The 27,306-nt window shown below is 56.3% G+C and overlaps 2 protein-coding genes across 9 annotated transcripts in view; both read left to right on the top strand.

Moving 5' to 3' along the window:
* Positions 1-11,283, top strand: part of Bcas3 (BCAS3 microtubule associated cell migration factor) — a 480,559-nt gene extending 469,276 nt beyond the window's left edge. For 4 of the 8 annotated variants that reach the window (XM_050119602.1, XM_050119598.1, XM_050119604.1 and 1 more), the window contains 2 exons: positions 7,270-7,360; positions 10,438-11,283. In XM_050119602.1, the coding sequence (XP_049975559.1) occupies positions 7,270-7,360; positions 10,438-10,474 (128 nt within the window). In that variant the 3' untranslated portion in view covers positions 10,475-11,283. The remainder of the gene's footprint in view (positions 1-7,269; positions 7,361-10,437) is intronic. The other 4 variants (XM_050119599.1, XM_050119601.1, XM_050119597.1 and 1 more) reach the window with 1 other exon arrangement.
* Positions 11,284-18,359: 7,076 nt separating this feature from the next.
* On the top strand, positions 18,360-26,704 carry Tbx2 (T-box transcription factor 2). Its single transcript, XM_050119605.1, has 7 exons — positions 18,360-18,754; positions 19,827-20,094; positions 20,934-21,080; positions 22,150-22,226; positions 22,319-22,482; positions 22,934-23,574; positions 25,609-26,704. Exons 1-7 carry the CDS (start codon positions 18,360-18,362, stop codon positions 26,059-26,061), a joined length of 2,145 nt encoding a protein of 714 aa, XP_049975562.1. The 3' UTR covers positions 26,062-26,704.
* The last annotated feature ends 602 nt before the right edge of the window (positions 26,705-27,306 follow it).

Below are 27,306 nucleotides of genomic sequence, written 5' to 3'. Positions count from 1 at the left end.
GGCCCGGCACCAGCAGCCTGTCTGAGACCAGCACAAAGGCGCAGCACATCAGCCCAGCCTGGGCCGCAGTCAGGGGAGGGTGGCACCACTGTAGTTAACTAAGACAACCCCCATACACACACACACACACACACACACACACACACCCGCCATGGCGCAGGCGCACAGTCTTTGTAGCGCAGGCTGAGACCATGACGGGGGCCAAAGAGGCCTCATCCTGATGAGTCTCTTTTGTCAGACTTACCGTGGGACCACTGGACAGGGAGTGGGGGCCGTTTCCTTAAAACTTTACTCATCAGTGGAGAAGCTACCAAGCACGGGGTCCTAACCTAAATGCCACCAAAGAATTAAATTGCCTACCAAGGCCTAGCTTGTATTTGGCAACACATACAAAAGGACTAGGACTGGTAGGTTCCTACCCATCCTCCGGGAGAGTGCTGACCAGCCCACAGATGCCACAAGTGCCTGTGCGTGGTTGAAGCTGCCTGTGAGCAGTTAGTGAGCCTTGAGTATGGGCGCTAACCAAGAGTCTTAAAGGGACCTCAGCACAGCTTTGTTTAAATCTAAAAGATTCCATACAGCCCCAACCCTTGTCAGCCCCTCCCCAACTTCCACTTGTCTCTGGGTCGCACCCACACCCACAACAAGTCATTAACTCACAGGACAGTTTGTTTCAAAGGGGAAAAAATACCTCCACTTATTAAGAAATGCTCATAAAGCCACACCGTAATGATTAGAAATATCAGCGCGGAGGAAATAGAATGGAGCCCATTACCATGAAAGTCATAAATCCCTGAGTAAAAAGACGCCATAAACTGAAGATGCTCGGGTGGGAAGGGAAGCTGGGGGAGCAGCATCCCTGGAGCCCTCTGCTTGGCTGTGGGGAGGTCCCAAGCAGGAGCCTGGGAAGGAAGATGCCCTGGGGGTGTGGTTTTGAATGGGCAATCTTCCTCAGATCCTGCTGTCCCTGCTGTTCTGAGCTCTTAGATGAAGGCCCGAGGCATTTCTTTCATGGCCCAGACTCTCTCTCTCTCTCTCTCTCTTTCTTTCTCTCTCTCTCTCTCTCTCTCTCTCTCTCTCTCTCTCTCTCATCTGGTAGACTGATGCCCCTTTGTGTGTGAGCTAGGTAGGGGCATCCCCATGCAAGGACCTGCCTCACCCTGCCCTGGGCCTTTGGCAGGGCCACTTGTCGCAGCGCCTCCAGCATCAGCACTCTCAAGCACTGCCTTGTCATATGTGGCTACAAAGAAGGGATTCCCTTAGTGCAGTGTGAGAGGACACCCAGTGTCTCCCAGTGGAAGGGACAGGTGGCACTGAAGTAAGCCAGGCTTCCTCCTCAGGGCTGGGGAAGAGCCTCACAGGAGGAATGGTGACAGTCACCTCCCCCGCCCACCAGCTCCCAGTGTGGACTGCACACTGTAGTCATAGCCTTCAGTGTAGTGTGTGGGCAGACAGCGTGAGGGGGGAGTACCCTGCGTATCACATGCCCAATGCTGGCCCCACCCGTGCGTTCTAGAAAGTAGATGAGAGGACACATACCTGTAGTTCAATCTGGGGTTCATAAGGGCACCTGTAATTCAAGCTACTCAAGAGGCTGAGGTGGAAAGAGCTCTCAAACTGAGGCGTTCAAGACTAGCTTGTAGAACACAATGAGAACCTGTGGCAACAGAAGGAAAGGAGGGAGGGAGTGAAGGAAGGAAACAGAGGGAAAGACAGAAGAATAAAGACAAACAGATGGGGGATGGGCAGGTCTTTGCCCTCTCAGATTAGGGCAGGCCAGCCACAGGAAAGAGGGCTGGTCCGCTGGTGGAACAAGAAACTGATTTCTTAGCCCTGATGGAAGGGGGGTAAACACGTCTTACCGAACCCTTCCGCCATGTTGTAGAGCATTAATTACACTTGGACATTTCAATGAGAACCAGATGTGGCTCCAGTCCCCACCGGTCAGCAGTGTTCAAAGCGTAGCATCTCTCCCATGGGCTGTGGCTCTGTGCTATCTCATAAGGCTGGAGGCTAGCTCGTCTGCCAGGGGCCTCCAGGCCTGGTAGCTACACTTGAAGAGGAGGGCGGGTCGGCACCAGCTGCTGCGCGCCTGGTTCCCACTAAGTGTCTCCTTTTCAGGACTGTGTGGGACGGGACACACATGTCCAGTTTATGAGACTCCTTCTAGCCTCCCCCCTCCCCCGCCCCAGTTAGGACCCACACAACAAACTCATGCACAGGGCCCTGCTTCTCCATCCCCAACTCTTGAGTCAGCCTTAAATGGTGTCTGCCAAGGCTCAGAACCTGGGCGAGAGAAGCAGAAGTGATTTCTAGCTCAGGTCCTTACTCTGCCTAAGGTGCCAGGTGTCTAAGGTACTCTCCTGAGAGCCTTACACACAGCCCACGACACCGCTAGAGCACACTGTCCCCTCGCCGTCTGCAAATACAGGTGACTCTCCCAGGTTATTCTGCACTCTGTGACAGCACTAGGGTCAGAGCAATCCTCTCTCTCCTGTGGCTCTGTCGGGAACTCAGTCGGGGATAACTGAAGCTTGGCTTTAGCCAGTCACCAATGCCTCAGCGGTTCAACTTCACCTGTTCTGTTCCCTTGTAGTCTGTGATAGAAGAGTTCCTTTCATATGCTGGGTGCTGGGAAGGTCACTGAGTATTGAGGGGTGTGGCATGGGTTACTGGTCCTTCTATCTTATCCTTGGACGCTAAGACTTAGGGGGGTTCAGATGGTGTGAGTTTCCTGGCAGTGGGGTACTGCAACCCTGATGGTACAAGACCCCATGCGTGGGAGAGTAGGCTCCGGCCCCCACGCAGATCAGTGCTTCTCTTGGCCGGACCCCACCCACCAACCTGATGTTGCTCTTCAGGAGATGTGGGGCCACCCCGTAATCAGCTCTGCCCAGAACTCCAGTGCCCCTCCCCCCCCAACACACACATGCCTACACAAACACATTTGGTCAGCTCTAGCAGAGAGACTAGAGACCATGTGGCCACGAGACAAGACAGGCCTCCTTCTGAGAGCTCCTCCCCTCCCCAGCTTCTCTCCCTCCCCGTCACACCCCTGCTTTCATTCTCCTTCCTCTGCGTTTCTAATGTACCCCTCTCCTGTCACCACACACCCCTCTTCCCTGGGCCCACCAGGGCTTCATCTGTCTGGCCTGCCTCCAGGCCCCTATGCAGTGGGGTTGGTACCAGACTGGCCTGCTGTTGAGAACCGAATTCCCAGGGGCTCTTTGCCAGGTTTCTGAGTGGACGCTTAAAGCAGAACTCTGCTGGTCCATTTGTCTCCCTAAATATTGCCCCCTCCTAGTACTGGCCCCCCCATCACTGTCTAAAGGCTGTGGGTACCCAGAAGCATCTGAGTTCTCTTGGGCCTCAGGTCTCTCCTCAGTAGTAGCTGAGACTCTTAGTCACCAGGCATGGCCCTGTGGCCAAGGCTCCCTGAGCTGAAAACACCTGAGATACGCCTTCACCATTGGTGGCTGATGACTGGGGGACAGGATAGACCATAGAGTCTTAGCCTCATTCTCTCTTGATGGTCTGTGTCTCAGTGTGCATCTGAGTCAGGGCAAAGCTGAGCAAAGAGAAAGGCAGGTATGTTCATGGGAGGCCTGAAGGTTGCCCTGGCCAGGAAAGAGACTAATGTTGCCCCAGGCGGCTGCACTCTGAAAGCACTCAAGGCGCCAGGCTGTGTGTGTCGTAAGACACCAGAAGACTGGCGTCAGCCAGCCAGGGATCTGGGTTCAGGCATAGGTGTTCAGCCCCAGAGATAAGAGCAGGCCAGAGCTAGCCCTGCTTTTCATCTCCCAGCCAGGATTCTTGTGATCTGAATAGGCGGAGCCTTTTCAGCCTTTGCCCCGTAGCTTCACCAAGGCGAGCCCGGCAAGGTCCCAAAGACCCTGCTGGAGGAGAAAGGTGACCCCTGTCTCAGTCTCCACTAGCCTCACCAGGATGGGAAGCCCTTTGACTGTTGGCATCTTCGTAAGCGTAGAAACATGACGGGAAGGAAGGCTGGAGAGGGCACAGAGGGAAGGTCTGGAGGGGCCCCGGCAGCCTTCAGCTAAGTGTAAAGGAATGAAAGCTGTGGCCTCCATCTAGGCTGCTTCCTTCAGCTGTTCTACTTTAACCTCTTAAAACACGGACCCTGGGGGCTGAGGCTGTGGCCTCTGATGGCGCTGTCACAGTTAGCAACGGTCTCAGCCAACACCATCTGTGTCCCTCCCTGAACAAGCCTCTACCTCCTTAGTCATCCTCCAACAGCGATTGACAGGCCCTGAGCTGGATGAGACAACCCCTCACCATGTCTGCCAGGTCCAGTCACTTCCCAGGTGACATCAAGGCCATCGGTCCAGGTCTCAGCCCCAGGAAGCATTCAGGCCTCCCATCTTCCCTTCTCTCTCTCTCTCTCTCTCTCTCTCTCTCTCTCTCTCTCTCTCTCTCTCTGTGCTGTGAGCAAGCTTCTTGCTAACAAAATGGCTTGCTTGAGACAGACCCCATCTGAACTTGTATCTATCCTGTGGTCGTCTGGTCCCCTCACTTTTATCCCTTCAAGGGGAGATGCTGGTCAGTCTGTCTTCTTAATGAGGGGACACCCCTTCCCCCCACCCAACACACACCTGCCTCTCCACCCAAGAACCCTCAAGCAAAAGGAACTGAGAACTGTTTGGTTTTTTTACAAATCTTTTCTTGCGCTGGGCAAGACAGGGGCACTTGGCTGGCCTCTCTATATCGCTGCCCTGAGCTCCCACCAAGCCCACCCCAGGCAGGGGGTCTTTACCACAGCCCCCACTAAAGTGGAGAGCTGGGAGGTAGATGTAGGAGGGAAGGAAAATCAATGCATGTCAACAGGGCTGGGGATTTATTCTCCATCTTGGGAGAGGGTGTTTGGAAGGGGGCAAGGAAGGAAATGAAAAGCTGTAAACACGAATCCACCGTCTTCCTCCCTGCACCATTTCTTGATTAAAAAGAATCTCTGCCCAGACTCCAGTGGAGGCAGAACTGGTGGGGGCTTGCCTGGTAGGGCCACCTGCAGGGGGAGGAGGCTGGAGAGGGCCCTCGAGTCCTGGGGATAATCGCAGTGACTGATTCGATTGCAGCAATAATAGTAACTCACATTTGCTGACTGGAGGCTCTGAGCACTTTGTGATGTGCTGTACATACATTATTTAATTTCATTCCTATGGCCAGGCTCTGAAACAGACATTGCTGTCCTTATGCTCAGGAACCCAGGGCACCTGCCCAAAGTCGCCAGGAAGCAGGTTTCCAGAGCCTCTGCTCTTAACAGCCTCCCTGGACTGCTTCCTCCACCCCAGGTAGAAGAGCAGCCCACCTGCCTTTCTTCTCAGGCTGTAGTTCTGAGTCAGCCGCTTAGGGAAGGCTTACCCCTCTTCGCCACAGGAAGTGGCTATAGTCTCAGCAGGGACAGACTCCTCCCACCAGGTCTAATCCCACTCCTACTGGGCAGCCTGGGTGGTTAGTTTAGGACCTCGGGTACGTGGCTACAGCCAGGACCTAATAAAAGTGCTCTGCTAATCCCTGTAATGAGCAGCGTCTTGGCACTCATGTGCGCACAGAGCACAGAGGCTGACTCCCAGGGCAGGCAGTAGCTGGGGCCGCCGATCCCTTTGCCGTGGCGGAAGTCCCAGGACTGCCCCAAGGCTGAGCCTGGGCCCTGGGGTACCCTCTTCCAAACATACACAGCACTGCCTTAGCAGGTCCAAGGGGGTTCTTCTGGGTCCTGGAGACTTGGGCACCCTACAACGCTGTACCAGCCAGGAGCCCTCCAAGGCTCAGACCCGAAGAATGCCCAGCCCATTGCAGAATTCACTTTGGGCCTTCTGCCAGAGCCCTCCTCCCACTAAGGCTGCCACAGCTGTGCCAAGTCTCACTAAGGCCTAGTGTCCTCTGTGTCCTCCTCCCTCTCCAGAGAATGGGGAGCCAGACCTCACGTTGTTCAGTACAAGTAGCTGATGTGCGAAAAGTCATGCCATCACCCCTAAAACCCCGTCACTCGTCGGTGCCCACACAGAGCCGTGGCACAGTGACTCATGCTTGGCCAAGGGGCCGTACCTACTGTGTAGGATGAGGATCAGGGGCTGCTGTGCCTATCTCCTCACGGAGATTGAGTCCGGTCCCTCTTTGTGTGTACCCAGGCAGGTGCTCCCAGGTAACCGGAGTCCTTCTGAGAGGCTAGCCACCTCTCTTTGCCCTGAGACAAGCACTATGTGGAATGGGGGTGGGGTGGGGGTGACATGCAGACAAGGCCTCCTCCTCTTTAGGCCTATTTATTTTGTGAAAGCAGAGGCCTCCCCCTTCTCCTTGTTGCCTCTGCTGTCCTCTCCTGTCCCCTGCGGCCTGCCCATCCCAGCCTGTGCCATCGGGAATCAGCTACAGTAACAAGCTTGTTTTCTGGCAAGACCAGTAGGGAATGGGGAATGTGGGCAGTAGTGGGCATTGGAGTCTGGCATCCTGTGGCCTGCCCCAGTGCCAGTTCTCCCTCTAGGGTGAACCCAGGGCCCATGGCTTCCCGTTTCTCCTTGGTGTTGCTGTATGCAAGACAAGGCTGTCACTTTTACCTTCCAGAGTCACCAAGTCCCTGGAGAATATGAGGGCACAATCTGAGTCCAAGCATGGGGGAGAGGGGAGTGTGAGGAATGGCAAGCTTTCTTATAGCCAACCTTCCCATGAGCCAGACTCGGTGCTGCTGGGGGAGCCTCTCTAGCTGCCTGGCCCTGGCCAGTTTCTGCTAGGCTTCACTGGGAGTCTACATACACTGCAGGAAAGCTGCTGAGAGCTGGGGAGGACGGGGTGGGGGTAGGGGTTGAGCCAAAACCAGGCCACTAAGTCAAATGTCCAGGGTTCCCCCAGAAAACTCTTCAGCCTGCCTCCTTCCTCTTCCTCTCCCAGCAACCCACCCGCATGGGGCCCCATCTGGCACTGCATGGGCCGTAGGTCCCTGTGTGTCCCCTTGTAGAAGCTATTGTGTTATGCTTACTGTGTGACTCCTCTTCCCTCACCCGGTACTGAAAGATTCACAACACCTCTACCTCTGGGCCCGTCCCCCCATGACTGTTCAATCTCCCGCCGCCTCACGTGCATGTCAGTGTCCTGGACAGCAGAACCCCTCTGCGAGACCGCCCTCCTCCCGTGTGCCATCCCCGCACCTCCCTCCACCCTCTCCTTCTGCTTGTGGAGATCAGTGTTCTTCTGGATCATTGTCCGTATCTCTCAAAGAAGAAAAAGAAAAAGATTCCTCAATGCTTTTCTTTTCAAAAGGGAAAAAAAAAGGAAAAAAAAAACAATGCCAACAGCCCAGCGTCCGCGAACAACCCAACAGTAACAAAGCATGCGTTCGGGATGGAGGAAGGTAAGGCCACACGTTTCTGCTCGCCGCTTGCTCCTAAGGGCTGGGCGGGGTGATTCAAAGCAGGGGTCCAGCGTGCATCCACCCCTCTTCCACGTTCACTTCCCACACACTGTCACTCTTGCGTCTTTGGAGGGACAAAGAGAGCTCTGGTTTGGCAGGGACATAGGAGAGCTCCCCAGAGACTGTCCCAGAACCAGCCAAGCCCCCAGTTCTGCCACTAGTGAGTCCACGCTGGAGAAAGGCCCCATCTCTCCCTACCACATCGTTCATTCCAGAAGTTATCTTTCTGCACAAGCTGGGAATTTCAGTCCTGGGAGTTGTGACTGGGGAAGCAGAGATGAGGCCCACACTCCCTGCCAGGGCCTGTCCTCCGCGGGTGGCGGGGTAATGCACTTGGATGCATTCAGGGGACCTAGCTGGAGTTCAGTAGGCCTAGGGGCTCTGCGGTGCACATCTCGGTTCACAAAGGAGCGGACCCCCATAGCTTAGAGAGATGAGCGGGCACTGGGTCCCAGTGGCCTCGGGCTGCCCAGACACGCTCCTCATTCAAACAGAAAACACCAGTGAGACCTCCCTGGAGTGTCAGGCTGTGCACAGCCATTTGCTAGTGCCAGGGAGTTTATGCCTAGGGACCCTGAAGAGTCAGTGGCAATCTTTAAGTGAAAGAATAACAAGATGTTGTAGAGTGTCCTGGCTTTCGGTAGATACGTATGGAGATCCGGGGACCCAGTGACTAGTTCAAACTAGCCTGGGCAATACTGAAAGGAGACAAAGTCAGCAGAATCTTAGGTGCCCCGGATGTGGAGGCAAGGAGGAAGCTGGCCAGGCCCTTTCTCTCCCAGGCCTAAATAACAAAGAGAAAGCTTGAGCCAGGCAGTTGAGCCATGCCTGGCCTCCAAGGGAGCAAATCCATCTTGTAACCCTCTGGCAGTTGTCCCTACACTGTGATTTGACGGATGGGGTGCCTTCATGCAGACGCCTGTGGTGGGGTCACCAAGACGGCTTCGGGGTGTTGCCAGGGCCTACACCAAGGGTCAGTGGGTTGCCGGGCTAGGGCCTGCGCTGTGGACTCCTCAGCTTCCTTTTGGCAGTGTGGATATGTTGCACTTTGTATCAAGCCTATTGGGGCTCTCCCTCTGCTCGGCAAAGGAGCTACCCTTCCCTTCCTGATGGTCTCTCCTGCTCCTTTATCTGGGACCCGCTTCTTTGGGCCTGCATCCATCCCATCTGTATCCTGAGGAGGCCCCTGCCTTTCTCGCTACTGCCTGCTTCTCTCTGCCCTTCTGGCCCTGCTGTCAGCGCCCCCTAGTGCCAGGATGGCTGCGCAGGAGGGCATGGGCCTCTGAAAGCTACCTGGGTCCTTGGGTTTCTCTGGGAAATTCTGGCCTTGCTTGTGAGGAAAACGGAGAGGAGGAGGAGCTCTCCTGGAGTCAGCTGCTTGCTCACTAATGCTCGGGGCCTTCCCTTGGCTCTCCAGCGCTGCCCCTCTAGTGGCACAATGGCTGTATCCCGTATGAAGGCGAACCTGAAAGCCCATCAGGAGGAAAAGATCTGAGGAGTCCCCCCTCCTCATCTTTCTGCGCATACAGAGCTATTTCATGGCTTTCCCAGGACCAAGGCCTCATAGGAAGCCAGCATCCAGCTCCTAGCCTGTGTCCCCGCCCCCCCCCCCTTACTTACAGTGCTCACAACCTGATGGGAATCTCTAATATCTTGGTGTGCTCATCTAACCTGGGCTCAGGTCCAGACATGACTGGCATAGTTACCATTTCCCTGTCCCATTTTGTGGTGGCGGCTGCTGCTGCTGCTGCTGCTGCTGCTGCTGCTGCTGCTGCTGCTGCTGCTGGGCAGCCCAGCTTGGACTGTAGTGTGTCTTCAGAGTGTGTGAGTAGTTGGCTGGTGATGGCCAACCCAGTGGAAGCCATGACCCCTCACTCCCTAACCAAAGCCAGCTGCGCTGCATGTGAATGGCGACAGGGGCCTGGGGTGGCTGCAGCCTGGATCCTGGGCTCTGAAACCATATCAGAGGAGTGTATTTCTGGGTGTACCTCTATGTTTCAAGTAACTGCTTTGAGATCCTACACTCGTGAGGCAGACAAGCAAAACTCCATAGTCGCAGGCTTCAGGGGAAGAAGTTGAGCTGTAGGGTCCATCTGAGCTTGGAAAAGGCTCCAGAAACTGTCCGTGCACGTGTTCACCACCAGTGAAGAGGAACTGACCACCCTGAGAAAACCAATGAATAAATCCAGCGAGCAGGGAGTCCTATTCCCAGCCCTCTGCCTGCCCCAGTTACTGTCTTGGATGAAGAGATGGTGGGGCAGTTAAAGTTACCATAGCTAAGCAAGATAGGTCTGTGTGCTGTTTCCAGAAGAGCGGTGTGGAGGAACAGGGACTAGGGCAGCAGGACCTTGCTTCTCTACAGATCAACTCAGCACATGGGGGAGCTAAGAGGAAATATTCATGCAAGGAGAGGACCCTCTCTCCAGTGGAATAGGCTCCCCCCAAGGGAAGGCATATACTTTCTAGAAGCTCAAGCCTGGCAGCTAGGAGCTTTTCTAGGTGAGAATAAGGGAGCAATGGATTGCTGAGCTGGGACGGAGCTCTGGGGACAGGCCAGCAAGAAGAGCGACAGATCTGGTAGGCAGGCTTCTCTTCTCCTGTCCTAGCTTCCGCCCACCTGCTGATCCTGGATCGCATGCACTGAGGAACTGGAGGAGACCGCTGGCCAAGCAGGAGTGCAGGTGCTAGCTAACCACAAGTAACAGAGCCATCCACACAGGACGGCAGGGGATTATACTCCTGCCCTCAAGGCTTCCCCACAGTGATAGAGACGCCCAAGTCAAAAGCTGGAGTCTGCTAGCCAAGGGTGCTTCTTCTGAGTGAGCCTCCCTTTGAGCTGAGTTGCCACTTGGTCCATATGGCAGGCAGGCAGGCAGGCGGGCAGGTGGGCATGAGCCTCCCTGCAACAGAGAATGAATGGACCCACAGTGGGGCTTCATGGTAAGCAGCCAGGCCCAGGGTGTGCCCCCACCTCCAGCCCACTCTGATCAAGCCTGTACCTCTCCTCTGTTTTGCAGAACTTCAGCGAGAGGGGAGCATCGAGACTCTGAGTAACAGCTCGGGCTCCACCAGTGGCAGCATCCCAAGGAACTTTGATGGCTACCGATCTCCGCTCCCTACCAACGAGAGCCAGCCGCTCAGCCTCTTCCCCACTGGCTTCCCATAGGCACCAGCCACCAGCTTCCGACTGGCTGAGGGACAGGGAGAAGCACCCCACCCCACCCTACCTTCCTCCCACCCCACCCCATCCCCCGCACGCCTCTGGTCCTACCCTTCTAAGTCTCTGCTACTCTCTCATCAATCCCACCTTCCCTAAGCTTAGCAACGACGGCTGCTCATCCTCTCTGGATGAAAAGAGACTTTCCAGAACTGCTCAGCACACCCTGACCTCAGCCACTCCTGTCATTGGGGGCTGTGGCTAAGAGACTGCAGAAACTCAGTCCCTTCTCTCTTTGCACATAATGTCCCGCATCGGATCCGCTTTTGTATTTTTTAACTGTACCCACAGGGGGACTGGAACAGTGGCCAGATTGTAGGGCCTGGGTGAGGACAAGTTGAATGGTCCAGCCAGGTATTTTGGTGGACAATGCCAGCCCTAACTGTGATGCACTGACCCCAGGTATCCCTGCTCAGTTCCCTCCCAACACAGGAGTGAACTGAAGCCCAGAGTGATAGGGAAGGAAGAAGGAAAGAGGCTCCCTTTGCCCCTTGCTTCCCTGTTGGCTCATGGGGAGAATTTTTCTGTCTTATCTTTGAGCCCTTGTACCCTGGTCCTGTACTGTTGAGTGAAGGAAACCGTGGTTACTGAGGCCATATCAAAATTGCACGTCTTGTCCAATAAATCACACTGCAATTGGTGTCCATTCCTGAGTTGCTGGGGTCAGAGTCCTCTCCAAACACTGAGGAGAGTCCTATGGGTCAGACTATGGGCAACTGCTCCCAACACCCACAACCCACACTGTATATACAAGGGAGCCCATGTTAGGAGGAATTGGGAGGAAAACCTTCCCGCTGGACCTTAGGTGGGGCTTGACTCACGACTCTTGCCTGTTACCAGAGCCTATGATTTGTGGAGGCACCAAGCTTGGGCCTCCCCACAAGAGGACATAGAGGGCACTCTAGCCCCTGGTGTGTCCTGGGTTGCTCTAGAATAAGAGTTTGCCTTTGTCTGTGACCTTGTCCTAGGGCACTTGGGAATCACCTCTCTCTCAAGCTCAGAAGATGAGAGCTTGTGAACTAGAGTTGGGTGTGTTGTGGAAGTTGGCTAAGATCTCAGATAGCAAGCTTTTGGGTTTTGTTGTTGTTTTGTTTTGGAGACCAGGTTTCGGGTAGCTCACTATGTAGTCAAGTATAGCCCTGATCTTCCTGCCTCCGCTTCTCAAGAGCTGGAATCGCAGACCTTTGCCACCATACCTGGCCTGAATTCTTGTTTCTATTCCCTCCTCCTCCTGTTCTGGACCAGCGCAGTTGCAGTGCCCGGAAGCAACCGAGAAGTGTGGTGAATGGGAAGGTTCTAGCCCCTATGCCGTCTCCCATACCTGAGGCCCAGGGAAGGCCTTGAAGGAAACCCGCTGAGCCAGGTGTGCTTTAGGATGAAGGTTTTTAATGGAAGAATTGGATTCACAGACGAGCAGCCTTCCCATCCCACCCCTGGTGCCTGAAGAGAAATTTAGTATTCAGTCACCTCCACCAGATCAATGGGGAGAAGACACAAATCACACTGTGTCTTCTGTCTGGGCTCCTGAGGGCTAAAAAGCCCCTTATCAGACGGGAGCTGGCTGGGAACACAAGGCCTAGGCCCAGCAAGCTGGGACTCCACAGAAGAGCAGCTTTTCTCCATTTGGACAGTGTTCGACATGGATGTGCCTGGCACAGCCCCCATCCCCAGCTGGAGCACCGAGGACAGAAGGGGGGTGCCCTAGGCTGCTCGCACACACAGCTGGTGGCTTTGCTGCCCGGGCTTGGGCACTGACGCTCTAGAAAGCATGACCCCTCTGCACCCACCCTTAGGCACATGGATGGGACATTGCTGCCAGGAACTCTCAGCCATGCAGGGGACCTGCCCACCCTGGTCTGGCCCTTCCCTTTACAGTGGGGAGTGGGGAAACAGATGTGGCCTCCTCCAGTCAGGGAAAGCAGTGGGTGTCGTGCAGGACTGGGACTTGAGGCTGAGCTTGCAGGACAATCTGGTTATTCATCTGCTTGCAGTCAGGGCAACTAGAAGTAAGTGGGGGAGGGGGGATCAGAGAGCCCAGATAAGCTGGCCCCACAGCGGCTGGCTTTGGAGTTCAGGTTATCTGAAAGGCCCAGGGCCTGGCCTCCAGCTAATTGGGAAGGTTAGGGACCCAGCCACAGCCTGTAATCAGCTGAAGGTGAGAACGGGACTGGCCGGGGACCTGACTGCCACTAACCCTAGAGCAGCCAGCTTCTTATCCTGGACAGATAACATCCAAAACAACCTCCACCTCCACCTCATGATAGCATCACTCTGAAGGTCATCAGAACAGGAATCTAATTGTGCCAGGGCCAGGTGACCTTGAGGAAGGCAAGTGACCTCCCCATTCTCACGGCACTGCCTCCCCATTGGGCTCCCTCTCTCAATTTGACGGAAGAAAAGTATCTTCTTGGTCTGCAAAGAGACTGCTGGGAACTGGAATGGCAACTCACACGGCAGGAGGGCACTGTCTGCCTGCGAGGGATTCAGTAAAAGGCCCAGTGGTCCAAGGGCAAAATCACACACAAGCACAGATGTGAGGGCCAGCTCTGCCAGGGGCATGCAGAAGCCAGACCAGACAGCCACAAGACTACAACTGAGGGTAATTTCTCAATGCTCTGATTTTTACAAATCACAAACTGTAAACCCAAAGATGTCACCCACCCTCCTTTTGCAATGACAAGCCTGAGCCCCAAGAAGGGCAGAGCCTCTTGCAAGGTCATGGGTTCACACAGCTAGTCAGCTGACCCCTGTCTGCACCTTGCTGCTCCTCCTGCCCTGGCCAGTTCCCATACAGCCACCTGGATCCTAGCTGACCTCTCTGCCCGCCCGGTGCCCTCAGACAATCCCAGGCCCATCTCACTGAATCCTGGGTCCTAGCTCCTCAAGTTTTCAGCTGGAGCTCCTGGCTTTCTTTGAAGCTGCTTCTAGGCTACCCATCTTTCCCCCACCCCACCCCACGTCCTGCAGATCTGCTCCTAAAATCCAGAGCCCAGTGGAAGTCTTGGAATGCCAGTGTGGCTTTCCTCTCGGTGCACGACAGCAATGCCTTTCCAAAGAGTGGATTTAGGGTCTGAGCGCATGCTTTTTTGAGGTTTCAGGGTTCCATTCTAGCTTTTCCATCTGGAGCTGTGACCTTAGGAAGGTTACCTGCAGCTCTAGGCTTCGGGGTTCTCATCTGTTGGAGAGGGACTAAGAAGAACTCAGCAGGGCAGCATGGCTCACCTAAAGGGGACCTTGCCTGTCAGAAAGGCAAAAGGGTATTCAGAAGCTGCAATCCAGGGAGCTCTCTGGTGGGAATAGGACTGCAGGGGCAGAGCAGATTGTAACCGCGCTGTGCCTCAGGTGCCCCAGGGAACCCTCCTCCCTCCTGGTGCTGGCCTAAGCAAAGCAGCCTGTTGAGTGCCCACCGACCAACCACGCCCCGCTGTTGCAGGTGGGCCGGTCCTAGGAGCCCTTCTCAAGCCGGTTCACTCTCCCGAGGTCCCAAACACCCACGTCTAGGCTCAAGTTCAAGACTCACTCCTCGATCTTGCAGCCCTCTGTATACCAAGAGCCACAGTTGCACTTGGTCGAATCAAGGCTCAGGGTAGCGAGTAGTTAGCAGCTTGGGATTCCTAAAACTCTGGGGAAAGTCGTCCAAAATCGACGAGGACACAACCTAGGTTCCTAACCACGTGATCTCTCAAAAGGGAGGGAGATGTCGTCCCCCACACCCTAACTCACGGTGCAAAGTGTACCCCGGGCAGAAGCGGCACAGCCGGCCTCATCTTCGCATCAACGTGACAGACAGGGACTGGGCCACACAGTCGGTAACCGTTACAATGCTAGAGCCTGGTGAGGAAGTGGCCCAGGGGCTAGTCCTGGCACCAGACTAGGGCCATACCATGACCAGGAAAAGGGTCGGGCAGTCCACTCTTCCCGTGTCGCCTGCCGCACCCCAGCCTGTTGGCCAGACCCTGCGCTGGGTAATTGGGACGAGAGAGGCGACCGACGAGCTGCGGCTCCAGGGAGACTGCGCGCCTGTCAGCCGCAATTTGTTTAAGTGGACGGGACAGGCTGGGCCGCCGCGGGCTGGGGTCAGCGAGGCCGCGGCCCCCAGCCTGGCCAGACCCGGGACCGCGGGGGAGCCCAGCCCCACTGCTTAACCGGGCTAGCTGGCGCCAAGGCTCCGGGAGGCGCGGGTCCGGTGGAGAAGCTGTGGAAGGGAGCACGGATGCGCCTACTGTCTCCCCCGACCACTTTTCCTAAGCATAGGGCCACACTTGTCACCCCAGCTTTGCCCAGGCACATTCATTTGCCAAGACGTGCTTAGCGCCCAATTACTGGCGCTCACGTTCCCCTCGCCCAACTCTGCCACAGGACCACACATTCTCCATCAGTCCCGCATTCACTCCGTGCGGGCTCAGACAAATCCACTCCGGGTCGTGCATGCAGATACCCACAGGTGTTGTGGACGAATCTTTTTCCACCTACACACAGGGACCTATGCGATTTTTAGGATCAACTCAGAAGAGGGGTCTTTTTCTTGTCTCTTGATCATGCTCAATTATTACCGGGCCAATGGAACCAACAAAAAAAAAAAAAAAAAAAAAGGCGGGGAGGCGGCAGCTCTGCCAGACTTGGGACTGCAGCCCCATCCGGGCCAGGCTACCGGTGCTCGATTTGGTTGTTGCGGGAAGCCAAGTGTACGGGCCACGCGAAAGGGGCCTGGGACCCCGAAGCCAGCGCTCGCCCGACGCCCCCGCCTAGGACCGCCTGAGAGAGGGAGGGGCGACTGAGCGCGCGTCCCCCACTCGTCTGCGGGTCCCGGCCGATGCGAAGTGACAGGGGCCGGAGCTTTGTTGTGGAGCCTCGGCCGCCTGGCGCCAGCCGCCCTCGCCTGTGCCCTCCCCCTCCAGCCCCGGGCGGCCCGCGAGGCGCCCCCCCCCCCGGGGCCTCTTAAAGAGACACGCACACTCTGCCCGGGGGACTCCCCCGGGGGCGCCTGTTCCTGGGAAGGGGGAGGTAGACCCAGGCGGGGGTAGGGCGGAGCTGGAGCTGCGAGCCGCAAGGCGCCGCTCGAGAGGCTGCTAGGGCCGCCCCAGCGCCAGTTTTCGATGATCCAAGGGTATTCTAAGCAGAAGTTTGATTGGGGAGGGTCGATAAAGAATAAAGAGTGGCTACGGCAGGTCGTCCGGTTAACTGCCGGATGGTGGGCTGGAGCAATTGATGGAATCCCAGCCTGCCAGGAAAGCCTGTGACCAGCCGCAGGGCAGGTTCTTAACTCCTTAGGTGGGATTCAGGTCTCCTGTGAAGCAACCACCGCGCCATAGCTGCCGGGTTTCTTGAAGTTCGTGGACAAATAATTCAAACCTTCGTGTTTCAAATCTCAAGTTCAGACGGGTAGAACAGCTGTCCTATGCTACCCAGGAAAATATCCAAAATACATACTTCGATGCATACACAATTCTTTCAAGTACTGAAGTGCCTGTCCGCATGCGCACAATTTAGCAATTGTATTGCTGATTCGAAAAACTGACCTGGCTATTGTTTTGTTCACCTCAGTAACTACCCAAGTGTGTTCAAATACATCTCTCCCGGAGGGGACACATCCTGTTTAAGTTGGAATTTATGCAGTGGGTCTCGCCCCAGCTGAGAAACACTGCGAAGCTAGAGCTTAAGGGTCCACTGTGGGCAGAGACGAGAATGAGAAGAGCCACCTATACAAGAGTAAGGAAGGTCCTTGAAGAAAAGAAAAACCCTGTGGGGCAGGCGCGCACGCGGCTATGAAGAATTACAAGCGCCTGGTGTTGGCTCAGAAACATAGGTAAAAAGGTCGTGGAGGCCAAACGACTCCTGCTGGTCTCTGCCCCGCACTACCGGGGGCGGTTGGCCTTTAAACGCCTTTCTGGGAGGTCAGCTACCGAGTGCCTTGAGTCCTGCTGTAGGAGCGGAGGGCCAAGCTGCCTGGGTTTGCCACTGATGGATTTAGGTGCCCACCATGTGGACACAGGGCCGGTGCGGCGGAATTCACTTGTAGTGGTTGTTTGGGTGGGAGTGTCGACTGTGGCAACTTCATACCCTGCCTTGCCCCCCCCCACACAACAAGCATGAAGGGCCGCGCCCCAACCCTATTTGAGGCAAGTGTATGATCTTTTTACTCTGGGGACATCTGATTATGGCTCTGTGTACCGAGGGCATCACACTGGGCGCGAAGTACAACACACATACACACACACCACACCGACAGCACACCACACCACACCACGCACACGGATGCACTGGGGCTGTCTCCAGAGAGAAAACGAAGACTTATCGTTGAAGGAAGTGTTCACAAAAGCTGGCAGACACCCCGATTCCCACCCGCACTTCTTAGCATTCCTGAACTAGGGCTCTTTGAGCTTCCAAAAGACGGAAACAAACTCTAGAGAAGAAAGGTTGCCGGTGACTAGGAAGAGATGGGTTTGCATCTCCAGTACCGGATGCGACGAAAATTCGTTCTGGAGTATGTGGAGAATCTGAGGTCTAGGATCAACCAGCGCGGTACCTCCTTGGGCTCAGCAGAAGGTGCGCTCACCTACCTGGCCCCAAGGATCCATTTTCCCATTCGCCAGAAAGCTTTAGGTTGGGAACCTGACACAGACCTACTTTGGGCTAAATGCAGGGCCCGCCTGGAACCACAGGTTCCTCAGTCTGTGGGAGCAGACGCAGGTGTGGGTGGGTGGGGGGTCCCCCGCATCTTCCCAGAGCAAGGCCGCATCCCGCTCCCGCCCTTGCAGGCCCCATCAGGGTTCTACCATGGCTCCCCACTCACCGGCTCCGGCTACCTGAGTTCGGCTCCGGGCCCTCGGCCGCCCGAGCATCCTGACTTGCCCGCCCACCGGCCTCGCTTTCCAGTGCCCGCAGCCTCCCTCCGAAGTGCATGGACCCTGGGCGGTGACCGCGAGTGGGGTGGGAGGCCAAGCTGGGGCGCAGGCCAGAGCCGCCGGGCCTCCCGGCGCGGGAGGGAAAGGGCGCCCCCTCTCCTCTCCGGAACGTGTCAATGCTTTGCACTTGGGGCCGGCACGCGGCTAGGGGTCCTTCCCCCAAGGCCCTGGGACCCGGGCGCCCCCTGCCTCAGGCCGTTTCAGCGGGTCAGGTCGGCCCTCCGCGCTTCCCAGTCCTCGCCCAGGCAGCGGCCCACGCGGGCGGCAGGGTGGGGGCCAGGCCAGGGGGAGGGGTCTCGGGGCCCGCTGGCCCGTCATTGGTTAATATTTTATTCTGTTGACATGTTTTCTTACTGCTGAGGCTTCCGACACCTTCTCCCTGGCCCCCCCTCCCGTCCAGAGCTTGGCCTGAACTGTCAAAACCCCGCCCCCGGAGACCCACAATTGGTCCAAAAAGCGTAAAATCAGCAATCAAGGGGGGCCTGGCTCGTTAGCGCAGGGGATCCGAGCAGGGCAGGACATGTGAGATAGTCACAGTTTTCCAGAGATCAGGACAAGATCTAACCAGTCGCGCGTGGTCTCCGGCGCCGGAGCCGGCCAGCCCAGCCCAGCCCCGCGCAGAACCCCCTCCGCCCCCGCGCCCAGAGCCCCGAGCCCCTTGAGGTGCGCGGGCGGGACGGGGAGCCGGGAGAAGCAGCTGCCGCGCTTGTCGCCGGTGCGGTCAGTCCTCCGCTCGCGCCGCCGCCCGGGCCGGGGGTCCGAGCTGCGCGCCCCCGGCCCCGGCCCCGGCTCCCGGGTGCCTGGGCCGGATGTCCCGATGAGAGAGCCGGCGCTGGCAGCCAGCGCCATGGCTTACCACCCATTCCATGCGCCACGGCCCGCCGACTTCCCCATGTCCGCCTTCCTGGCGGCAGCGCAGCCCTCCTTCTTCCCGGCGCTAGCGCTGCCACCCGGCGCGCTGGCCAAGCCTCTGCCCGACCCGGGCCTGGCGGGGGCGGCGGCAGCGGCTGCAGCGGCCGCAGCGGCCGCCGAGGCGGGGCTGCACGTCTCGGCACTCGGCCCGCACCCGCCCGCCGCGCATCTACGCTCGCTCAAGAGCCTGGAACCCGAGGACGAGGTGGAGGACGACCCCAAGGTGACGCTGGAGGCCAAGGAGCTGTGGGACCAGTTCCACAAGCTGGGCACCGAGATGGTCATCACCAAGTCCGGGAGGTAGGGTGGCCGGCAGGCCGGCGGGTGGGCGGGCTAGGGGATCGGACAGCACCCACCAGCACCCGGAGCCGGTGCTCTCGGCTCCCCCGCTCTGGCTCTGGCGCCACGCACCTCTTCACAGACAAGCAAGCTGACGTTTTCTCATTTGGCACTGGAGCGAATTAAAAAGAAAAAGAAAACCAAGCATCCCTCGATTGAAATAAAACGAAAACACGCTCCTAAAGAATAGTCCCAATCCTTCTAAATCTCAAAGCCCCAGTGGCTCGACCCTAGCGGATCTCCTTCACCCCTTCAGGTCTCGCTTTTCTGCCTCCGGGCCGATCTAGGAGTTCCTAGGAGAAGGAACCTTCCCCGGATTCTCCGCTCTGTTCCCTGGAGTCCATAGCGGGACTAGCATCCCGCCTCCTGCTTGCCCCAGACCAACTGCTGGGTTCCTGCAGCGGGTCTTGAGTTGTTGAGCCTGCAGCTAGGCCCTAGAGAGAGTCTTGCTTATCTATGGAGCTCGAGACCAGCTACCTCCTGTGGCCTTAAAGCCGGAAGAAAAAACACAATGCCCAATCCTCCCAACACTTCAGGCTCTGAGAGTCCAGGCCTCAGGTTCACCCTGTTCCCCCGAACTCCAGACGCAGGATCCCTGATCAAGGTTATGTGTACCGTTTCCCCAGACAAGGGCCTTGCTAATTTATTTCTATGAGCCCTGTGCAAAGAGTGTGTTTCCCCTGAACGAATTTCAGGGCAATTCAGAAAAACCCAGCGTATTTCTAAAGGGCCTAGTTTCCTTTCCTGGGCACCAGCCTTAATCCCAGATCAGAGTGGAAGAAAGGTCCACAGACCTGAGTGCAAAGCTCATTCAAGACTTTACAAAACCGGGTCTGGCCAGCAGAAATGAGATGTCTCGGGAGTACCGACCGCAGTTGGGTCTTCTTCCCAGTAGGAGCAAGAGCTCAGCACAAACAGAGGGGTATTGCAAATATAAATGGGGCCATCAGGCAGGAGTATTCTGTCATCAGGACGGTAAAGGGGTAAAGAAGAGCCGGGTCCCAATAGCATGTTCCCCTTCCCTCCCTCCGAGGCGGATGTTCCCCCCCTTCAAGGTGCGAGTCAGCGGCCTGGACAAGAAGGCCAAGTACATCCTGCTGATGGACATTGTGGCTGCTGATGACTGCCGCTATAAGTTTCACAACTCACGGTGGATGGTGGCTGGCAAGGCCGACCCGGAGATGCCCAAGCGCATGTACATTCATCCGGACAGTCCGGCCACGGGGGAGCAGTGGATGGCCAAACCTGTGGCTTTCCACAAGCTGAAGCTCACCAACAACATTTCCGACAAGCATGGCTTTGTGAGTTGGAGGAGAGTGGGAAGGGGTTGAGAACCTGGGTTTACTCACCGCAGTTGAGCGGGTAGAGGGAGGCTACAGAATTTCTAGGACCCCTAGAGTGACCTTGTCTGGGGCACTGGGCTACTGGGGAAGAGCATGTGGACAGTTGATGGGAAGTTCCAGGCTGTTCTCAATCCCAGATCCTTCTGTCAGGGTTTTTAGAGCCCCTCAAGACGGAGGCAGGTGCTACGGGCAATGGGTCAAGCAGCGCAGGTCCTGTGGGACGGGAGATACTGAGCTTGGAGAATGCCAAGACTTACTCCTGTAGCTAACCCTCACCTAAAGCTAGAGAATCCAGAAATTAAGCCCGCTCTCTTCAGGCCTTTTTGGAAACTGTTCCCTCCAGTAAGGCAGATGGTGCCCAGCCAAGAGACAGTCTGAGGAACGCTTCATTTCTGCTTAATCCCAGTCAATGGTGGGGGTTCACTGGGCAAGTGGTGGTTCTATTGCACTGTAGGCAGTCCATGAGCCCCCCCCCCACTTCTCTTTCCTTAGTATTTCAGGAGTTTACCAAGGTCAGGGGATGTGAAGTCAAAGCGGGGAGTTGGGTTTTGTTTGTTTCTGTCTTGTTTCATTTCGATTTTCAACTGGGGGGTGTAATAGAGAGAGAAAATAAAACTTTGAAAAGAAAAGCATAAGAAAAGTAGAAAAAGAAGTGCAGGTGAAAAAATGAGAGAGAGAGAGAGAGAGAGAGAGAGAGAGAGAGAGAGAGAGAGAGAGAGCTGTCAGTCAGTCCCCAGTAATAGAAAGGTTTAGGACAGGGGCAGGGAGCCGCTGGCTGAACCTCGCTCTCTTCACAGACCATCCTGAACTCCATGCACAAGTACCAGCCGCGCTTCCACATCGTCCGAGCCAATGACATCTTGAAGCTCCCCTACAGCACCTTCCGCACCTACGTCTTCCCAGAGACTGATTTCATCGCTGTCACTGCCTACCAGAATGACAAGGTGTGCTGGGCGGGAAGTGAACTTGGCCCCTACATCCATCTACATCCCCAAACATGCACGGGCTCCAAACCTCCATTCAAACACACCCAATAGCAGGGGCATCGCAAAGAGCTCGAAGAACCCCGCCACCCACTCAGATTTGCAAGAGCAGCACCCACATAAATCCCCTGGGCTCCCTCTCATACCCACACAGACACACATACTCCCCTGAGGCACTCAAACAGCTGGGCCCTAGCTGGAGTGGAGATGTTTACTTAGCAATTAGTAGAGACTCAGGCTCCCGCTGACATTTTTACATTTTATTCGTTCATTTCTTGGCTCACGACTGGGAATCTAAATGAAAAGAGGGCGCCTGGGGCAATCTGCCCAAGTTCTACAGATGCTGGGAATGCAGGGTCCAGTTTTGACTCTCCAAGAGAGCCAAAGAGTGGGACAGGTGGCACAGCTCTGGTGAGCTCCTCTAAGCCACTTGTCTGGGTCTCTCCAGGCCCCAGGCCCTGTGGGAAAAACTAAGACAATTCTCCTTCAGGTGAAAAGGCTTTCTCCACTTGTCCGTGCCTTCATAATCATAGTGGATTAAATGAGAGGGTCCCAGTGTCTTTGCTTGTGTCTTTGTAATCCAGGGGGTTTACAAAGAAGTGCCTTAGCTATATATGGAAGCTAGTGAACTCGTTGGATTCTATAGGCACTTGTTTATTTATTTTTATCTTTTGTAAACTCACCCTTCTGGGCCTGTGAGTGCAGTGATTTGCCTTTGCCTGGACCTGTGGGCTTGGGTGTGCGGGCGCTGTGTTCAGGTACCGAATAGTTTAACAGGAGCCTGTTTGTTTGCTTGGGCCTGTGAGTGCGTGTTGAGGGATTATTTTTGAATAAGAAAGAGACCCTGTCACTTTCCTAGTTGTTTGCCTGCCGGCCTCACCTCCCGGCTTCCTATCCCTGGTGGGTGGCACGACCCCACCCCCTACCTCCGGCTTTCTATTCCATGGCCCGTAGTCGCTGACCTCAGGGTGCCCCCGGCCAGGCTAGAAGAGCCAGGTCCTGACTTTGTGCCGCTTCCTCGGTCCCGCAGATTACACAACTGAAGATCGACAACAACCCGTTTGCCAAGGGCTTCCGGGACACTGGGAACGGCCGTCGAGAGAAAAGGTGAGGGATCAGCGGGTGGCCTGTGACGCGCCGGCCACAGGAAGCCAGGAGGGGTGCGTTGGCGGCTGACATCTCCCTCTGCTCTCTCCCAGGAAGCAGCTAACGCTGCCGACTCTCCGCTTGTATGAGGAACACTGCAAGCCGGAGCGTGATGGCGCGGAGTCCGATGCCTCGTCCTGCGACCCTCCGCTTGCGCGTGAACCACCGCCCTCCCCCAGTGCAGCGCCCAGTCCCCTGCGTCTGCATCGGACTCGAGGTAAGCGACTCGGTTGGTCCGAGTCTGGAAAGTAGGAGTTGGAAGTGTCCCCTTAGGGTGACCCTTAAAGTCGACCTTTTTGTTCAGCGCTCGGCTAATCTTAAAGACCTGGATAAAAGTGACCGGGATGTGGCTAGAATTTCCAGTCTGGTCCTCCCATTTAAGGACTGTCCCTGGCAGCCAGGACATTTGGTAGGCTTTGGAGTTGGATCCCCCGTGGGATGTGTGGTTAGAAATGAGGTTTTCTTCTCAGGGCTGGTTTTCTTTCAGTGTAAGAATGGGGTCTTGGATTTATGTGACCTGCAGCTGCCCCTAGAAGCTCTCCCAACTTGACCTTCCCAACAGCTGGTCTGTCTAAAGTGTCGACGACCCGGCCCAGGTTCCCCGGGAACAGGGCGCCGCGTCCGTCTCCGCCTGCTCCCTGTAACCCGTGCTCCCTCTCTCCCCGCAGTCGAAGAGAAGCCATGCTCAGCCGACAGCGACGCTGAGCTGGAGCGTCCTGGCGAGGAGCGCGCAGCAGCGCCCCTGGGCCGCAGCCCTACGCGGGACGCCAGCCCTGCTGCTCGCCTGACCGAACCCGAACGCGCCCGGGAGCGGCGCAGCCCCGAGAGAGGCAGCAAGGAAACAACGGAGGGAGGTGGGGACGGCCCGTTTGGCCTGCGGAGCCTGGAGAAGGAACGCGCCGAGGCCCGGAGAAAGGACGAGGGGCGAAAGGACGCGGGCGAGGGCAAGGAGCCTAGCCTGGCGCCGTTGGTGGTGCAGACAGACAGTGCGTCCCCACTGGGTGCGGGCCACCTGCCCGGCCTGGCTTTCTCCAGCCACCTGCACGGGCAGCAGTTCTTTGGGCCGCTGGGAGCTGGTCAGCCTCTTTTCCTGCACCCAGGACAATTCGCTATGGGCCCTGGAGCCTTCTCTGCCATGGGCATGGGTCATCTTCTAGCCTCGGTGGCAGGAGGCGGCGGCAATAGCGGGGGCGCGGGACCCGGAACCGCGGCGGGGCTGGACGCAGGCGGGCTGGGTCCCGCAGCCAGCGCAGCAAGCACCGCGGCGCCCTTCCCGTTCCACCTCTCCCAGCATATGCTGGCATCTCAGGTAAGGCCTGTGATCTGCCGGCAGCAGGAGGGAGGCCAGCTTGGTGGTGACTGAGACCGGCAGAGAGCTTGAGAGATACTGTAGGCACTCATCCTCTGAGAGACCTAACCCGGTCTACAGGAAAGCCTTCTAGGTCCTGAGAGGTTAAAACGGAACGCTTGCTTATGATCTAACCCGGACGTTACTTCTGAACCCTGTGTGACCTTAGGAAAGTCCCTGGTCCTCTCTGGGCCTGTTTCCTTCTCTAACCCCAGCAAAGGGTGAGAGAACACCCCACAACACTTTTCTGACTGACCAGTTAGGATTGCTCTAGGGTTTTATGGGGTTCGCTTTTCTGGCCCTAGGAAACTTTTGAGAAGGAAATCCTTGACCTCATGACTGGCTCTAAAAGGCTCTGTAGACTGGATGAACGAAGGAGGGAATTTTGCATTATTTTCTGGACAGTTGACTACCAAAGTGACTCACACCACAGGTATCCCTGGCCCCTTTGAGGTCCTCTAGGAAGCTGTCTGCCCTGACAAGTAACTGGCTTGATCTTTGCCCTTTTCTGAGTCCCCCAACTCTCCAGCCACATCCAGAGAAGGGGGCTTAGTTCCCCACCGCCTCCTACTGAAATTCTGAGTTCCCAGGGGAGAGTTGACGAAAATGTGGCCAGCGGCACAATAAGGAGATCAGATGCAGAGCAGCCTCTTTCCTTACTCGGGTGGAATATTCCCTGTGGAAAGATTTGGAATCTCTTCATTCAGTTTCTTCCCTCTGAGGTTTCTGGCAAATTGAACCCTTGAGATCTTATCTCCGGGGAAGGAAAATAGGAGTTTAGATTTTTGAGAATGTGGCTTTTGGTTCAGAAGCGAGTATGTGTAAAGTCGGGGGTGGGGCTCTGAAAAGAGTTTTGAACAGAGCTTATCATTACCAGGGCACCCGAACCACTGTGACTCGGTTGATCTGTACCCCCTGGCTTTCTGTGGATGTGAACTCCCCTCCCCAGACAAACTCTGGTGATTGTGGGAATTACGGAAAGTCAGGGTTTCTGGACACAGCCTGGTCAGGAGGTGCAAATCCAAGGAGGGCATACTCCTGAGCTATGAGAAATCAGTTGATACATTCGGGGATAAGCCCGTTGCTGTGTGTCAGTTGAAACCAAATCTTGGGAAATTCAAAGCTTCCTCGCCTCCTCCCAACCCGCAGTGCCAGGTCTGAAGTGTACAGTGGGGGCTTGCTCTTGCATTCCTCCAGGCTACACTGTGTCTTGGTTTCTTCCTGTTTGAACCGGGACTGGAGCTTTCTCCGACTCTAGTACCGTCAGCCCCCAATCACCTGCTCCATAGGCACACACTCTGGGGCAGAAGCCATTATCTCAAAGGTCAGATAATCTCAAATCGGGAGCCTCAGGAGCTGAGTGTCCTGGTTGTCCAGGACTTCCTGGCTGCTGGGCCCTCCACCAGCAAAGACTGCATTCTGTCCTCAGCTGCCACAGAAGTGCCGCCAGTTCTTTGTCAAACATTCAGGCCAGTTTATAAACTGATTAGCCCTTGCATACAGATCCTGGCTGAGGCAGGAGACCCCTGGGCAGGCATGCAGGCAAGAGATGTGAGCATCCTGCTTCCCAAGCCTGTGTTCCTGCAGCAACTTGGACCGTGCAGACAGAAACCATGGAGGAACCATCGTGCTAGATGAGCCGGACCTTATATGACAGCACCAGCTGCCTGCTAGCCACCTGACCTCATGCCTTTCCTATGCCTTCCCCTCTAGGCCTTTGCCCATACTAGTTCAGCCAGCCCATGCTTATTCTTTTACCCCTACCATACCAGCCAGCTCAGACAGAGCAGGGCAACTCCAAGCCTTTGCATCTCACCCTAGGCGATGGACACGCTGGGTTTGGCCCTGGCACACGGGCTAATCTCTACCTGTGAGCCCGTGGTTTTATAGTTATGTGACTTCTGGTTCGAGTAGGGCAAGGTGTATCAAATGTAGATTTAGGGCTACCACCCTTCCGACAGATGTCTAACCGTTGTTTCCTTCTGTTTCTTCCAGGGAATCCCAATGCCCACTTTCGGAGGCCTCTTCCCCTACCCTTACACTTACATGGCAGCAGCGGCCGCCGCCGCCTCGGCTTTACCCGCCACCAGCGCTGCAGCTGCTGCCGCGGCCGCCGCTGGTTCCCTATCACGCAGCCCATTCCTGAGCAGTGCCCGGCCTCGCCTGCGCTTCAGCCCTTACCAGATCCCGGTCACCATCCCACCTAGCACTAGTCTCCTTAGCACCGGGCTGGCTGCGGAGGGCTCCAAGGCTGCAGGCGGAAGTAGCCGTGAGCCTAGCCCACTGCCCGAGCTGGCTCTCCGAAAAGTGGGGGGCCCATCCCGTGGGGCCCTATCGCCCAGCGGCTCAGCCAAAGAGGCGGCCAGTGAACTGCAGAGCATCCAGAGACTGGTGAGTGGGTTGGAGAGCCAGCGAGCCCTCTCCCCAGGCCGGGAGTCGCCCAAGTGAGGGGGTTCCTTGGCTGCTGCGCTGCTACACGGGCCTCCCAGGCTGGGCTGCCTGCCTCGGCTGCCTGGGACGTGTACGGCACAGAATGGGTATTTATTTAAATAAAGAAGCAAAATCAGGCTTCAGCAGTCAGAATAGAGCCTCGTGTGGCAGGTCGGGGATCTGGGCCGCTTCCCTGGGACCTCAAGGAGGAATCAGTCTACCTGCAACACGGTCGCACTTGAAGCCACTGGATTTGATTCAGATCTGCTCGAGAGTCAACTACGGGGGGGGAGGGAGGTACCTCCTTCTTTCAACTTATGGGGGTGGAGATGGTCTCCTTTAGAGTCCAACGTCCCTTCAGAAGCCAGAATGTGCATAGGGCAGAGGTGTTCGCTTTAGACAGTATCCCACTCTCCCTGGCCCTTGGGCCAGGATGTCGTGAGAAACTGGGGTGGAGGATGCTGGAGCCAGAGAAGCCTGAAGTCAGTGTAGACTTGAGCTAGGAGTCCTGTCCGTTTGGTCTTCCCACCTCCACCTAACCAGAGACAGGCGCCACTCCTACCCCTCCTACTCCTGGGTCAGCGGAGGAAGTTGCACTTCGGCTTTGAGTCCCCAGGGGGCAAAAGATATTTATGAAATAAATGGTAATTTGTGTAAATAAGCTTTAAGGTTCACAGAAGATGCAAATTCGTATTAATTTATTCAAAGGTGTACATTACTGTGTACATATATGTAGAGATTAACTCATAGCTTTTAATTTTTTTCATTTTACATGAGCATCTATATTGTACAGGGCCCCAGGATCCTTGGCTGTTGGGGAAGGGGGTGGCACCGAACCCCAGGGAAGGCCCACCCCACGGGCCTCTCAGCCTCTGCGCCCCGGCTTTGCCCGCCCGGCCCACGGGCCCCACCTCAGGTTTTCACTTTTTGCTCCAGAAAGAGAATGAAGCGAGTAAATAATAAAACGCTACGATGCGAAGTGAACCGCGCTGTGCGCTCTGTGGGCCGAGCGGGGCTGGGGCTCTGTGGGCGCAGAAGAAGGGACTAAGGCGGGTAAAAAAAAAAAAAAAAAAAAAGGCTGGGTGTCCCTATCTGCCGGGCAGCTGCACCTCGGCCACGGTGGCGGCACGGACTGGGGAGGCATGCAGGCCTGCGAGGCTTCGAGGCGCCGGTGCCGGGCACAGGCTGGGCCTGGAGGCGCCGCTAAGCCTCGCAGTTCCCCGCGACCCAGGCCGGCAGCCCGGGGCTCCCTCTGCTGGCCAC

This window comes from Alexandromys fortis, unplaced genomic scaffold (genome assembly GCF_014885135.2).
Source record: "Alexandromys fortis isolate MF-2015 unplaced genomic scaffold, M_Fortis_MF-2015_v1.1 scaffold_173, whole genome shotgun sequence".
NCBI lineage: Eukaryota > Metazoa > Chordata > Mammalia > Rodentia > Cricetidae > Alexandromys > Alexandromys fortis.
The sequence above is the reverse complement of the archived record's forward strand: the minus strand, read 5'-3'. Positions and strand labels throughout refer to the sequence as shown.